This window comes from Oncorhynchus mykiss, chromosome 11, assembly GCF_013265735.2.
Source record: "Oncorhynchus mykiss isolate Arlee chromosome 11, USDA_OmykA_1.1, whole genome shotgun sequence".
Lineage (NCBI taxonomy): Eukaryota > Metazoa > Chordata > Actinopteri > Salmoniformes > Salmonidae > Oncorhynchus > Oncorhynchus mykiss.
In genome coordinates, this window is record NC_048575.1 from 24,350,979 (window position 1) to 24,367,577 (window position 16,599).

At 43.8% G+C, this 16,599-nt stretch overlaps 1 protein-coding gene across 4 annotated transcripts in view; it reads left to right on the forward strand.

Annotated features, from left to right (window-relative positions):
* LOC110535521 (matrix metalloproteinase-16) overlaps positions 1-16,084 on the forward strand; it is a 71,574-nt gene extending 55,490 nt beyond the window's left edge. For all 4 annotated transcript variants that reach the window (XM_021620567.2, XM_021620569.2, XM_021620568.2 and 1 more), the window contains 4 exons: positions 1,505-1,643; positions 6,573-6,723; positions 7,004-7,119; positions 11,211-16,084. In XM_021620567.2, the coding sequence (XP_021476242.1) occupies positions 1,505-1,643; positions 6,573-6,723; positions 7,004-7,119; positions 11,211-11,539 (735 nt within the window). In that variant the 3' untranslated portion in view covers positions 11,540-16,084. The remainder of the gene's footprint in view (positions 1-1,504; positions 1,644-6,572; positions 6,724-7,003; positions 7,120-11,210) is intronic.
* Positions 16,085-16,599: the final 515 nt, after the last annotated feature.

Consider the following 16,599-nt stretch of genomic DNA (forward strand, 5'->3'; position numbering starts at 1 on the left):
TCTGTCACGTTCCGTCTCTCAGGGATGCCCCGATGCTGCTTTATGGCTGTTCTGTGGTTAGGTGCTCTTACTTACAGCACTTTTAATGCAGGTCATTTATTAGATGTCAGTTGTTGACTTATAGCCCTACATGCATACCGACAGTGATATTTGCACTACATTGAGGCACATCTGTGAACTCAAACATTTCGTGTTAAGAGTTTTTTATTTTCTTCTTGTCCTTTTTTGACAGCTGTACCTCTGTCTAAATGCATCATCAGTATTGCAAGGTAGCAATACCTTGAGTCTGTTTGTATGCATTTGTAACAGGTTTTCGCAAACAAAGCAGAAATGAAACAGAGCCATAATCTTCTGTTACAGAGGTTATAGTAGTTATTTTGATTAGTTTGGACATTTGGGTAATTCCAAGTGCCAGCAGAAATGGCCTACATCTCAAGTTGGCTCACTGTCCATATTTTCAGAGCAGGAGAAAGAGGGAGATTGGAACATTTTGTCTTCTACAGAGTCGAAAGGAATCAAATAGCTCCGATTTCACAGTTTGATCTGTTTTCAATTACCGGGCTGAGTCCCATACTGAAGAAAACGCTGAACAATTGAAATCAATCAGGGCTTAGTGTAGAGTGGAGGGGCCATGGGACGCTGTGTGTGTGTGTGTGTGTGTGGGTGTGTGAAAGTGTGTGTGTGTGTGTGTGTGTGTGAAGGTGTGTGTGTGAAAGTGTGTGTACATGTCTTCCACACACACACACACACACACACACACACACACACACACACACACCCACAAGAGAGCGACCGAGGGAGTTTGATAAATGGGCTGTGCAGGTTTTAATGTGAATAAGGCGTGGTGTTGTGATGATGCCAGTGATGAGGTATCTCTATCCTTCTCTCTTTCCCCCTCACTCCCCTCATCCTCTCTTTCTCTCTCTCCCTCTTTCGCCCCTGTCTTTCTCTCACTGTCTCTCTTCACCCTCTCTCTCTACCCCCCCTTTCTCTGTCTCTTTCTCTCTGTCTCTACTTCTCCGAGGGCAGGTCACTGTGTGTTTGGCCTCTGTGGAAGGCTAGAGCGGCCATTCCGTGCCAAGGGTGTGGTGTCTTACTGAGCCATAATGTCTTTCTCAGCTGGGCCTGTGAGCTCTTTCCTCTGAGTTTTGGCCCAACTCTCTTATCTTCAGGTTACATCCAGCATCAAAAAGACAGGCACACCTTAAACTTGGCTATGCACATTTTTCCTTTAGATTGTTATATTTTTCCTCGAGTTTCTTCAAAAAACTGAGCCATTTGACCTGAATAGTTTAGCATGTTTACAGTACAGGTTACATACTAATAAGCCTAATGGATGTTGATGCAGAGTAATGGAATCATCTCTCGGTCATTAAGCTTCACAGCTGTCAAACTATCCAGCTGGGTTTTGATTTCCAACAACACATTTTAGCTTGTGTTGATATGTTGGTATGCCAGTGTGTTAATGACCCTTTCTCTCTCCTCTCCTCTTCTCTCCTCTCAGGATCACTGGTTTTGGAGGGTACGGGACAACGCAGTGATGACGGGGTACCCCATGCTCATCAATGTCTTCTGGAGAGGACTGCCCCCCAAGATAGACGCTGTCTACGAGAACAGCGAGGGGAAATTTGTCTTCTTCAAAGGTAAGGATGCCCACAGATGTATTATACATGATCTATATCAGGTATGGGCAACTGGCGGCCCACGGGTCGCATGGCCCCCCTTTTGTAGGTTTTTTGGCGGGGCTCATTCTTACTTACTGTTGAGAGTTAGAATAATAGTACACAAAGTGCAATTTTGAAATTTGGTTGTGCATCAGCACTCAATTAGCCCATGGCAGCTAATTTTTGGGGGGTTTGGTAAGTTAGTCTAGCGGCCAGCTATCTAAACTTGTAGTAAGCATGGTCGATTTACTGACCAGGGTGGGGCCCATTGATCATCAGTTATCATATTAAAAGCATTTGCCTCCAACCTACAGTATTGCAACATGTGTAGAATAGCAGGAAATTAGCTGTAAAACTGCACATTTTTCTTTTACCCCTGACCAATGTTGCCCATCCCTGATCTGCATAATCAGACAAATCCTAGACCAAAAAGCATTTTCAATAGGATACAGTAGGATGGGTCCTGCTCCTTATTCTTGGTTGTGTGTGTGTGTGTGTGTGTGTGTGTGTGTGTGTATGCGTACGTGTGTGCGTGGAGTGACGTTGCTGTAGTAGAAGGATTAACCAGAGGCTTATCTCTCTAGACTACGTGACTATAGACCCTGTACTTACTGTAACCCAGGCAATTTGCCTCTTAATCTCAGACAGTCAAAAGCAGTTTGTCCTTTGAAAATGTGCGTGTGCGTGTGCTTTCATGCATTGTCTCTTCCATAATCAGTCCATTTGAATGTATGACCTCACTAGCCCCACTGCAGCACAGATTAGTCTCTTCTCTGAACGTGTTTACATCGTATAAACCTATAGCAGACGAAGGGGATGTCTCAATATATACATTTACTGAAAGAGACAGCAAATAAGCAAACAAACAGACTTGTATACTCCCATGAGAGAGGAAGGGAGGGATGTGGGGAAGAGAAGAGACGGGTGTAAATCTGGGTCTGTCTTGATAATAACTACAAATCACAGATGGCTCGCAAACACATTTCTGTTTTTCACAGTTCCTCGAAAAACAGACTAGTTGTCCCCTGTGTACCCAAGAGCTCCTGAAATCCCTTCTTTCTTTTTTTTCTGGTTGTAGAGTTGAGATTTCCATGAAATGAGAGGGTTTATTACTATGTCCTGTAATAGAACCACCGTGAGCTTTAAAAACAGAAGAAAGTGACTCTATAGGTAACAATGTAGGCTACGCATATTCAAGTAGGTGTCTGTGGAGATAAGAATTCATGGACGTTTCTTAATTGACTTTGAATGCCTTATAAGGCAAAGCTTATGAAGACGTTCTGCCGTTGTTTGCAGCAGACTCATGCAGACTCAAATGGCACCTCATTTCCTATTTAGGACATTACTTTTGACCAGGGAATACATATTTAAATATTTTATATTTAACCTTTATTTAACTAGGCAAGTCTGTAAAGAATACATTCTTATTTACAATGACGGCCTACCCCAGCCAAACCCGGACAACGCTGGGCCAATTGTGTGCCGCCCTATGGGACTCCCAATCACAGCCAGATGTGATACAGCCTGGAATCGAACCAGGGACTGTAGTGTCATGTCTTGCACTGAGAGGCACTGCGCCACTCGGGAGTCCTAATTTAGAGAAAAGGGTGCCAATTGTGACGCGGACTCCCTGTTTTTTAAAGCTGTGTTATACAAACACTGAATCGGCATGTAAATTAGACCCTAATTTAAATAAATATGCATCGCTCATAACAACCTTGTTTCTTAGCTGTCTGCCTTTAGGACTAGGGATGTATATGTTTGGTGAAATCTGCTCATAAAGAAAGTCATTGACTCAATAATGTCCACTCATACACTGCTGACCTTTAAATGGGAGCAATGCGATAAGACAGAAAGTTATAGTATCAAAGTGCACTGACTATAAGGTTGTGTCCCAATTGTCAACCTATTCCCTATATAGTGCACTACTTTTGAACAGAGCCCTAAGCGTAGTCCACTATAAAGGGAATAGGGTTCCTTTTGGGACTTAGACTAAATGTAGAAGAACTACCAGAATAACGGCATCAACCCGTTAATTCGGTAGCACTGCATCCATGGTCTTTCTGATTAGCCCGACAGAAACACACACACACACACACGCACACGCACACACACACACACACACACACACACACACACAATGGGTATATCAATGCTTGGTTCTAAGAGAATTATGCATCTATACAATCTACCACTCGGGGGAGAGAGAGACAATTTAGCTACGTATACTGCTAGAGCCAATCAATGATTTATTTAGCTTGGCCTTGATTATGTTTCGTTTCTTTATACAGAGAAAGCTAGCCTACACGGTCAATGCATGCCCTGTGCTTTGTAATGTTTTGTGTGGTCACTATGTGAAAGAGTATAGCGAAAGTGTGTGTGTGTGTGTGTGTGTATGTGTGTGTGTGTGTGTGTGTGTGTGTGTGTGTGTGTGTGTGTGTGTGTGTGTGTGTGTGTGTGTGTGTGTGTGTTTGATCTGTTTTCAATTACTGGTTCCATACAGAAGAAAATGTTGAACAATTGAAGTCAATCAGGGCTTAGGGTAGAGTGGAGGGGCCATGGGACCCTGTGTGTGTGTGTGTGTGTGTGTGTCTTTACGTAATGTGTGTGTGTGTGTGTGTGTGTGTGTGTGTGTGTGTGTGTGTGTGTTTACGTAATGTGTGTGTGTGATCTACACACATATACATGTGTGTGTACAATACACTCTGTGTGGTCCATGTGGAGGAGGAAGGAGCCTGTTGTTCTTGGCACCTTGCCCAGACTCAATGATCACCATCCCCTGCACAACACTATACAACACTGTTTAGACATTGTTAGGAGATAGCAGGAGATTAGCAGTGTTCACTGCAGGAGGAACATCTGAGCTAACATTAAATACTGACAGTTAAAGTTAAAAGATGTAGTCAGTCTAGTCTGAATCATTATTTACTCCCCAAATATCTCACCCTGGTGAGTTCTGAGAAGCCCCTTATGTCCAATATCCTTCACAACCCTCTTAACACACACACCCACCCATACATACATACACACACACACCCCAATGCCCCTTGACCAAGTTTACCCAGACTTCCTTAGTGCCTGTGCCAGGGGGAGGGGCTTGGCAGGGCTGGAGTAACCATGGTAACCATGAGCCTGCTATGTAAGGACCATGAGAATAAAACAGGTGTAATGACAGGCATTTCCTGTCACATGGCCCTGTCACGAGAGCTAGGCTATACTCCTGCGACCTTCCCTCCCCTTCCTCTTAACCTAAAACCATCTCCAACCTTCACATATCCCTATGTCCCACCCTCACTCCCTCTCCCTTCTTCCCTCCCTTCCTCCCACCACAATCACAGTTGCCCTTCTCTTCCACAGACAGTAAAACCAGTTCATTTCCTCCCCAGACCTATGCCAGTGAATAAAAAAACCACTTCCTGGGCTCACCAAGTCAAAACCGTGCCACAACCTAATTACCAGAAAAAATCACTCCTCCTATCCCTCCATCTCTCTCTACCTCCCTCCATAACTCTCTCCACCCCCTCCGCTCTCTCCATCCCTCTCTACCTCCCTCCTCACCCTCCATCCCTCTCTACCTCCCTCCTCAACTCCCTCCTCCTCTCTACACTCTCTCCATCCCTCTCTACCTCCCTCCTCACCCTCCATCCCTCTCTACCTCCCTCCATAACTCTCTCCACCCCCTCCGCTCTCTCCATCCCTCTCTACCTCCCTCCTCACCCTCCATCCCTCTCTACCTCCCTCCATAACTCTCTCCACCCCCTCCGCTCTCTCCATCCCTCTCTACCTCCCTCCTCCTCCCTCCATTCCTCACACAAGACAACACTTCCTCAAGTCTCGGCTTTGCACTTCTCGAACCTGATCATAATGAATAACACTGTATGGACAGCACTCCTGCTTTGAGATAATTCTTGAATACAGGCCCTGGCATCTAGACTCTTAACGCATTGCCCCATGTGACACCCTATCCCTGAGCCATGGTCAAGTGTAGCGCACTTTTTAGGAAATTGGGTGCCATTTGGGAAAAAGACTGCCTCTTGGTTTGTGAGAAGTAAAAAATCAACAACTGACAAAACAAATATGCCACTTACCACTATTAGGCAACAATTAAGAGGTTGAATACTACTGGAACAGTGGTAAACCTGCCTGGTAGAAGACCCAAGTGTATCTTGTCCCCACTAGCAGTGAGGAAGATGGTTCGGGAGGCAAAGAAAAGACCAAGGGCCACAGTTGGAGGCGTACAGAACTTGGTTTTATCTTGGGGTCAACAAGTCTCCAAATCTACAATTAGATGCCAACTCCATGCCAGTAGGCTATTTGGAAGTGTTGCCATAAAAAAAAACTTTATTTAGAGCAACCACCACATGTAAACGCCTGGAGTTTGTTAAATCATTGACACTTTGACCCAGACTAATATATTAGATGACCCACCTAATATATTATCATGTGGTTATATATAAACAAAATTGAAAATGCTGCAACTCTTGTGCAATGTGATATGACTCTAACAACCTCGCTGTACTGTAACATTCATGATCTCCAGTGATGTAGTAGTCTAGCAACAAACACTACAGCTTCAGAATTGGTACACCTTGGGGTTCTGAAACTGATTTGGTATGGCTCACGTTAGGCAGGCTGGATTATAGTTACCCTGCCTGGCCAACCAAATGTCATCCCCAGGTTTTAGTAACCCCTCCTGGCCAACCAAATGTCATCCCTGGGTTAAATCCCCTCAGTGCTGGTGAGTGAGTGGATGCGTCCCAAATGGCACCCTATTCCTTGTATAGTCCAATACTTTTGACCAGAGCCCTATGGCAAAAGTAGTGCACTATAAAGGAAGTAGGGTGCCATTTGAGACGTGTAATGTCCCAGCAGTCCCTCTGAGCCCTGTTGTCCTTGTGTCGCTTCCAGGGAAGCAGTTCTGGGTGTTCAAGGACACCATGCTCCAGCCCGGCTACCCCCAGGACATCTCTATGTTCGGCCACGGCATGCCAACCCAGAGCATCGAGACCGCCGTCTGGTGGGAGGACGTAGCCAAGACATACTTCTTCAAAGGGGACAGGTGTGTACACTGAGCTGAGCTGTGTGTGTGGGTGGAGTGGTGTGTGTGGGTGGAGTGGTGTGTGTGTGTGTGTGTGTGTGTGTGTGTGTGTGTGTGTGTGTGTGTGTGTATGTGTGTGTGCCTTCGTGGGGAATTGGGGATGTGTGTGTGTCAGTTCATGTGTGTGTGTGTGTGTGTGTGTGTTTCTAATGTATTGGGACTGGGATGCCTATGAAATTGTGAGATGTGTGTTTTGATGTCTGATTATCCCACACCCTAATCCCCATGGCTGTCTGTTCAGGTACTGGCGCTACAATGAGGACATGAGGACAATGGACCCAGGCTACCCTAAATCCATCACTGTCTGGAAGGGCGTCCCAGACTCTCCACAAGGAGCCTTCGTAGACAAAGCCAATGGTATGTCCACCTATCTATCCCATAATACCATTATTACTAGACAGTAACATAATGACACTCACGTCTCCCTATCTATTAATCCACTCCTTCCATCCGCTAGACAGTAAGACTCACATAATATATACCAAACATAGTCTTTACTTCAGCCTCGTAAATACACATTTTAATACCTTGTAGCTACAATAAGCTATGATTTTAGTAGCCATGTTTTGACCGTATATTGTAAGACCCAGTTGGAATATGACAGGGAAGCAGAAAACAAAATACCACAGTCTGCTGCCCAATCCGGTTGAGGCCAGTTGGTCTGCACAGAGGGTGGGAAAGATGAGGTTTCTATTTTTTTTGTCAGGCCTGCGGGCTAGACTTATTAGACAAGTGGATCGTACAAAAAGCCTGAGAATGGCTCCTATTGGTTGGTAATGGCGGACCTGGCAATGCCTCTATGGGAAAAAACAGGCCAGGTTGGGAGGCGGAGCACACTCATGCCATCTGTCCCCGTCCCTCTCAAGGGGAACTGCCCCATCCTACCTTCAGGCTATGCTCAAACCCTACACCCAAAACCGAGCACTCCGTTCTGCCACCTCTGGTGTCTTGGCTGTCACAACCCTACTGGAGGACTGCTCCCACTAAGCCCAGTCAAAGCTCTTCTCTGTCCTGGCACCTCAATGGTGAAACCAGTTTCCCCCTGAAGCTCAGACAGCAGAGTCCCTGCCCACCTTCTGAAAATGTCTGAAACCCAGGTAAACGTCTGGTACCATGGTAAACGTCTGAAACCCAGGTAAACGTCTGGTACCATGGTAAACGTCTGGTACCATGGTAAACGTCTGGTACCATGGTAAACGTCTGGTACCATGGTAAACGTCTGGTACCATGGTAAATGTCTGGTACCATGGTAAACGTCTGGTACCATGGTAAACGTCTGGTACCATGGTAAACGTCTGGTACCATGGTAAATGTCTGGTACCATGGTAAACGTCGTAAACCCAGGTAAACGTCTGGTACCATGGTAAATGTCTGGTACCATGGTAAATGTCTGAAACCCAGGTAAACGTCTGGTACCATGGTAAACGTCTGGTACCATGGTAAACGTCGTAAACCCAGGTAAACGTCTGGTACCATGGTAAATGTCTGGTACCATGGTAAATGTCTGGTACCATGGTAAACGTCTGGTACCATGGTAAACGTCTGGTACCATGGTAAATGTCTGGTACCATGGTAAATGTCTGGTACCATGGTAAACGTCTGAAACCCAGGTAAACGTTTGGTACCATGGTAAACGTCTGGTACCATGGTAAACGTCTGGTACCATGGTAAATGTCTGGTACCATGGTAAACGTCGTAAACCCAGGTAAACGTCTGGTACCATGGTAAATGCCTGGTACCATGGTAAACGTCTGAAATCCAGGTAAACGTCTGGTACCATGGTAAACGTCGTAAACACAGGTAAACGTCTGGTACCATGGTAAATGTCTAGTACCATGGTAAACGTCTGAAACCCAGGTAAACGTCTGGTACCAACCAAGGTAAAGCTCCGCCTTATCTCAGCTCACTGGTCAGCATAGCAACACCCACCCGTAGCACGCACTCCAGCAGGTCATATTTCACTGGTCATCCCCAAAGCCAATTCCTATTTGGCCGCCTTTCCTTCCAGTTCTCTGCTGCCAATGACTGGAACGAATTGCAAAAAAACACTGAAGTTGGAGACATATCTCTCTCACTAACTTTAAGTGTCAGCTGTCAGAGCAGCTTAGCGATCGCTGCAGCTATACACAGCCCATCTGTAAATAGCCCATCCAACCAACTACCTACCTCATCCCCATATTTGTTTTTGTTTTTCTGCTCTTTTGCAAACCAGTATTTCTACCTGCACATCCTCATCTGCACATATATCACTCCAGTGTAAATTGCTAAATTGTAATTACTTCGCCACTATTGGCCTATTTATTGCCTTACCTCCTTACTTCAGATGCACACACTGTATACAGATTTTTCGACTCTGTACATAGCCCACCTATAATTTAGCCCAAACAACTACCTCTTTCCCAACTGTATTTAATTTATTTATTTTGCTCCTTTGCACCCCATTATTTTTATTTCTACTTTGCACATTCTTCCATTGCAAAACTACCATTCCAGTGTTTTACTTGCTATATTGTATTTACCTTGCCACCATGGCCTTTTTTGCCTTTACCTCCCTTCTCACCTCATTTGCTCACATTGTATATAGACTTGTTTATACTGTATTATTGACTGTACGTTTGTTTATCCCAGGTGTAACTCGGTGTTGTTGTTTTTGTCGCACTGCTTTGCTTTATCTTGGCCAGGTCGCAGTTGTAAATGAGAACTTGTTCTCAACTGGCCTACCAGGTTATTAATAAAGAATAAATAATCAAATACTCTGCTCTACTGTACTGTACTGTGCTGCCTAAACTTGTGAAACATAGATGTCTATGATTGGTTCAGATTTGGTCCGGCCAGGCCAGACTGAGCAACTTCTTTTCAACATCAATGGACATCCGGTGTGGTCAGTGCTCAGTGGGTGAGGATGCTTGTTACAGTAAATGGAAGGAAGGTAGGGGTAGGTGTCATGGTAGGTGTCAGTAAGAGCCAGTAGAGGTGACATTAACCGGAGAGAGAGAGAGAACAGGGAGAGAGCGGCAGAGAGAGAGAGAGAGTGTTTGACCAGAAATCATAACCTTTGCATATTTCCACATTTATAAGATGGGAAATGGTTGAAAAATGTATATATGCCTTAATTTCTCAAAAATATATGCTCTTAGCTTTCGTTTGACACCCAATTTGACATGCTCCTATGAACTTCTCACGTTGGTGCTCATGGGTCCTTTCACATGGAAAATGCCCAGAAAATGGACAACAATAGCTGGGTGAGACAACCACATATCTTAAGATGAATGTACTAATTGTGATTAGCTCTGGATAGAGTCTGATAAAATGACTGAAATTTAAATGTAATGACGATGTGGGAAAAACAAGTCACCTCGAAAATGTACCCTGATCATCAATCATTATCAGGGCAAGTGACAGTAGGGTAGGCTATACTCCACTGTTTATAGATGTTTGGTTGGGTCAGTGTGACTGGGATCTGGGATGCTTGAACAGAGGTGTGTGTTGTATCGCTCATCCGCTCCTACACACACCTTCACACAGTGCTCGGTCTTATGGTGGGATTATTTGTCTCTCTGAAATGGGAGACAAACAAATACATGTCTGTCATTGAACAACTGGGCCATGATTAGATAGTGAAAAACCACACCAATCTCTTCTATAATTTGATTAAATAATAAAAGCTAATTTACCAACATTTCTGAAAATGTATATGGAAAATGTATATATAGGGTTTTGGAATTAAACTCTTCTTTCGCCCACACCAGTTAGAGCTCAACTAAAAGCCAAGTCTCTCCCTCTCTTCTTTCCCAAGATGAATCTTTCAGGACACTGCTCTCTCGCGCGCGCGCTCTCTCACTCCCTGGGTTGCTAACCGTAAACAACTCAGCTGCCCATGTGATTTAGAACCCCATTCTCTCTGTTTCTCTCTCACTCTCACTCTCTCTAGCTCTCTCTCTCTCTTTATCTCTCTCTTCCCTTCTAAAGAACTCCTCTGCTCTGTGCACTTGGAAATAGAGCGCATATCTCATCTATTCTTCCCTCTCTCTTTTCTTTGAAGAATTCATGAATAATGCAGAGAGGTATAGAGGAGAGGAGAGATGGGGAGTTTAGCCAGGTTGTCATGCTGGGGATATGTCACTGGTTTACAGTGTGTTTGTGGTCCAGTGTTTCAGGTCATCCAGAGAGGAGTAAGCACTTGTCTTTATCACTGCCCGGGCTTTATTCTACTGGCCTGTAACCCCCAGGGATATATTGGGCGCCTGGAATAAAGAGAGAATTACAAACTACAGGGAAACAAGTTCTTTACCAACCTCAGATTGACATCCAAATGAATCCTGTGGAGACCATATTAGGACTGTGAACAGATTGTACTTAATTGTATTCTCTCTCTCTCTCTCTCTCTCTCTCTCTCTCTCTCTCTCATCCCCCTCTGTCACTTTCTTTCCATCACTTTATCTCTCCAGGTTTCACCTACTTCTACAAAGGGAAGGAGTACTGGAAGTTCAACAATCAGAGGTTGCGAGTCGAACCCGGTTACCCCCGCTCCATCCTGAAGGACTTCATGGGCTGCGACCTGACCCCCATTGACCCCGAGTGGCCGCCCACGGAGGACGTCGACATTGTCATTGAGCTGGAAAACGAGGCCAACACAGTGAAGGCCATTGCCATCGTGATCCCCTGTGTCCTGGCGCTCTGTCTTCTTGTCCTGGTCTACACCGTCTTCCAGTTTAAGAGGAAGGGAACGCCCAGACACATACTGTACTGCAAACGCTCCATGCAGGAGTGGGTGTGATGACTGGGTGACACACAGGGGTCCGCTAGTTGGACCAATATGACTTTATTATACCCTCTAGTATAATGGAATCAATGGTCCGGAAAGGACATCCAGACAGAGGTGGTGGCGGTTGCAGTACGTCGGTGACTCCACTATGATCTGATCTCATTTTAGGCCTACTCCCAAGACTCCCCCGTCTTTTCAAATGGGGGCGGGAGAGGGTGGGGCCTTTGCCTAGATACCCCTCCACCCTGAGATTGAACAGAGGGTACTGTTATTTTGTATCCCATCAACCCCCATTCCTAGCCTGCCGTTTTAGGACGGCGCCTGGTGCAACCACTCTTAAACGGGGAAGAACTTTCATGTGGCGTTCAACTCTTCCCATGGTGCACTGCGTCAGTCATCTTCCTGTTGTCATATCAGGCTGTCGCCCAATCAGAGGAAAACAGCCGGTTCTTATCTACAGTATCTTAGGTCTTAACCCCTACTGCACGTGCTCAGAAAGACAAAAGACCCCCAATAACAAATGTTGCTGAAGTTAACCACCGAGTTACCAACTCCTGTCTCTTTTTATTGTTTTTTCCTTAAAAATATAATTTATTTTTCAAAAATGAACTTTTTTCCAGTCCCATTTAAAACAGTCCTGAAGAAAAATAAAACCCAAACCAAATAAATACTTTTTTCTCTCTAAAGAGGATGCTTTTTTTTTCATAATCATTTTTGCTATCACTTTCTTTTTCTTTTCTTTTTTCTATCCCTGCTCTTCTTGATCGTTTATGCAGTGGAAACTTTGACTGTTGTGGCAGTCTGTCTCAAAAACAGGGGCCAAAATATTTTGCAATATTTTTAATCGCCTTAATTAAAGATCAATTGTGTTCTTCTTGTGTTTAATTTTCTTGTTTTTTGCTATTTTGTATACTGCTTTGTTTGTTTATTTGTTTACTTGTTTATTGAAAGAGCTGTTGGGGCCATATTGGTTGCTATCCAAGATAAATAGTCAATGGGATCAACAAGCTGTGTGCCAAATGACACCCTATTCCCTAGATACTAGTAGTATATAATATCTAGGGAGTAGGGTGCCATTGGGGGCACAAACCATGTTCTATTACCCAGAGGCCCCAGCGCTGGTTTGCCAGACCACCAGAACAGGAGAAAGATTCTGCCTGTATATAGAGTTTAAGATATTAGTCAAAATAGGGAGGATGAAGGTTCTTGAAAAAAAGCCACTAAAGTTGAGTGTTATGGTATTGTTATGGTATCTGACTTGATATATATATATATATCAGTTTGATAGGAAAGACTGATAAATTAAAGAGATTAAAATGCTGTTACACTATAGATTTGCTTATTGTTTGGTCCTGTCAACCGACACGTACCCCTCTGAAATGGTAGTTCTGTATTGGTTAAGTTTGCATCCCAAAATAATTGTATGGTCTTTGTAAACATACGGACAGACCGTATTTAATCTTCTTGACTGCCTTGTTGAGAGAGTTCTACTTAAGTCACAGACGCCTACTACCCATGATGCACTTGTCTCGACCGAGGACCAATAGGAGTGACAGTGACGTCAGTCAAGACAATGCAGTGTCTTCTCCTGTGTCCAAGTGCATGCAAGCATCTACATCCACGTTTGGACTGCTCAGAAAACCTCTACGAAAATAAAACAGAACAAGTGGAAACAAACCATATGGACAAACCGGATTCACAGATACAGCAGTTTGTTCCTCCAGTGCTTGAAAACAGGTTGCAGTTAACAGTTCGGTGGAACATTCCTGCAGGTTCCTTGTATGCGAATAGAACACACCATGTGGCATGCAGCTTGACCAGTGGTTCTGCCCAAAGCTTACAGAAGGACTCGATGACGATGCTCAAACTCTTGAATATACCTTGTCTGCATCTATTTGTTTATGTTTCATGGCTGCGGGTTCCCTTTCTGGTACTATAAAAACAAAAGAGTCATTGGAACCTCACGATTCAAATGGAAAATATCTCACCGGAGCTATAGGAAGCAGGCATTTAGGTCATTTCTTGGTAATTGGCGAGTTTAGGTTAGGTTGGCCAGAGGAAACTTGATTTGATTTGGTCACCGAATTCTAAAAAAGTAACTAGTGTCGTTGCTTCATGGTGAGCAGTGTTTGAATGTGTGTCTGTTTCATGATAATGGTTTCTACTTTCTTTCTTTTTGCAAAAACAAATGCGACATCCTTCTTCCTTCTTCGTGTAAGACAGATTGGGACAATGGAAAATGTCCTGACAGAATTAATAAATTGATCAGTATATGATTAAAAAATTATGCCTTGAAACTCATTGTTGATATTTATATATACATGATATACCCAATGAAGTTGTGGCGTAAGGGTATGTGAATAATTTTGCTATGGGGGTGTGAGGTGGGATTTGACATGTTTTCGCTATGTGTGTAAGCTTGCCCCTTGCTGTGTTCTTAATGGTAAATCCTCACCAAATCCAAACCTCTTCTGCTCACAATCCATTTCTCTCAGAAGAGATTAACTCACACATGTCTGATGTGTAGAAAACAACTCAATTGGTTTGAGATGTCAAGACACAGTACAGTGCTCTCAATAGACATGTACTTAAACCTTATTTACCAGACACTCAGCAAGTATACCGCAGCCAGGACAAATACAACAAACTCTAAATATATTCTCCAAACTCTAGGGGGATTTCCTTAGTCTAATCCGACCACAAAAGGAAAAATGACAACATTTAGATTTCAGACTTAAACCATGTTGATGTTTATGCGGGAAATACCAAGACTGAAAGCTCAACATCCTTCTAACTGGTATTATGTGTCACATTAAGTCGCGTGATAAAAATCAGACCTTTTAAAGATATGCAGGCATTTAAAGGCCCACTCTGTGATTCTTACAGCTGTTTTTGATCATTTAAAAGCATGCTGGAAAGCAGGCTACAGGGGCAGACGCCAGACAGTAGTGTTTATTCTACTGCCACTGCACTCCAGTCCAGACGGTAACTAACTGCCATCAACAAAGAGGTCGACCCAGTTCACTTACTTGGGCTTTGGTTGTGGTCATGAACACACATACGGGGAGTAAGACGATAGCCCTTCTGTGGCTAGAGAGTTCACTGTTCCCCCGTCACAATGCAACTCAGCTGCAAAATGGCGTCTGTGCTGTGAGTCTGACTTAGACAATGGCATAATGGTTACAGTTATGTTTAGGGCACAATCCAGCCATGGCTTTCTTCCAGTTGCTTTTTGTCTTCTGTTTGCACTTTTTACCACTTACCAAGTGATGCAAATACACTCCTGTTTCTTTTCAAATGCCTGTGTGTGTGTGTGTGCGGGCGTGTTTGCCGCCTGCGTGTCTGCCTTTTACATCTCTAGCATTACTTACCACTGGCTGTGTGCTTATTCACAGACGTAAGTCCGGGTCTCTTGTCTACGTCTACATGTCAGTCAGTGTGTGTGTGTGTATCTACGTCTGTATCTGGTTCTGTAGCTCGAGACTGGAGCCTGCACTATCCCTTGGAGACGTGTTGCTCCGGGAGGCAGGCTGAAACATTGGTGCTAACCGAACCTACAGAACACTAGCCAGGGTTTGGAGCTATGGCCATGCAGGGCTAGTTTTATGGTGCTGTTTTTCTTTCTGTTTTTTTGGTTGTTTTTTCCCCCCTATTCTGTCATTGACTTAAACTTGAGTGATTACAACGTGAACAAGAGTAATACATTTTCATTTAACACGAGTTGTTACGGTGCAGTGTTTAATGGCTGTAGGTAAATGGAAAGCATATATCTTCCTGGTGGTTGTTAATGTAATGTATCCCAGCAGCCACTCTGCTGAGAGACTAGGGTCGCTACTAAAAGGTCACAGGGTCAAGTAGTCACCCAGACCCAGTGGTGTATAGCCTGCATCCCAAATGGTACCTTATTCCCTTTATAGTGCTCTGTGGTAGGACACTATAACGGGAATAGGGTGCCATTTGGTACGCTCCCATAGCTTACAAGGTCTGATGGTATGGAGGAAAGAAAGGAGGGATCAAGAAATTGAAAAGGTGAAGGTTATTTATGTTTCACTGTAATACACCAGTGATTGGAAGCGGGTTGGAAATACAGGTGTTTTCTGGAATAGCTAAGAAATATAAATAATTGTTCAACCATCTTCTTACCTCTTCTCACCATCGTCCACATCTGTTATCAACTTATCAGACAGAGAGTGGAGGGGTTAACAGTGATAACCACAGGACTTGGGTGTGTGTGTGTACTGAGTCAGATGTATGCTGTTCCATTGTATATGTGTGTGTACAGTATGTGTGTATCAAGGGGACTGACCCCCCCCCCCCCCCCCCCCCCTTCATGCACACACAAACACTATGCTATGTCTTCATTTTCCTGTATTCATGTCATTACATTTGGGGAGGGGTCTTATTAAGATAAATAAGAAACATAATGAACTACACATTAACCATCTTTTGTATACTATTTTCCATCTTACATACATGCTGAGCATCATTCTCTACATTGTGTTGTATCAATGGAGCCTGGATCCATCTTGTTGATCAATAAAGACATTTTAAAGATGTCCTCATTTGCGTTTTGTCATGTTCATGCAAGTGTGGTACTAACACATTTTTTCCATGTCAAGTTTCAGTTTGTTTTCCATTGATGTTCACTAATATTCATTCGACCTCAGCAATATAAAATAAGTGAAATCCCATTTCAGCTGTGTTTTCACTGTCATGAGCCAGGTCTTACTATGGCTGCAGTAGAATATGTATCAAGGCAGGAAAGCATTTGAACTATTTCCTCCATGGATGGTTTGGTCAATTAACTATTTTTACATCTTCATTATTGCTCTATCCATACAATACCACACCAGGGGTCATGTTGGGTCAAATATATCTTCCCACAGCACCTCAGTACTTTTACTGAACCTCCCACAAGGATAAAAGCATTTTTAGGAAGGAAGTGACAGGTGAGAGGTTTCTCCCAGGCCTTCAGTTAGCTCCCATATAGAAACAAAATACAGTACATTGAGTTCCATTCCATATATAAACTGTACATTAGAGTTCCTTTCCATACAGTACAGTACATTCCT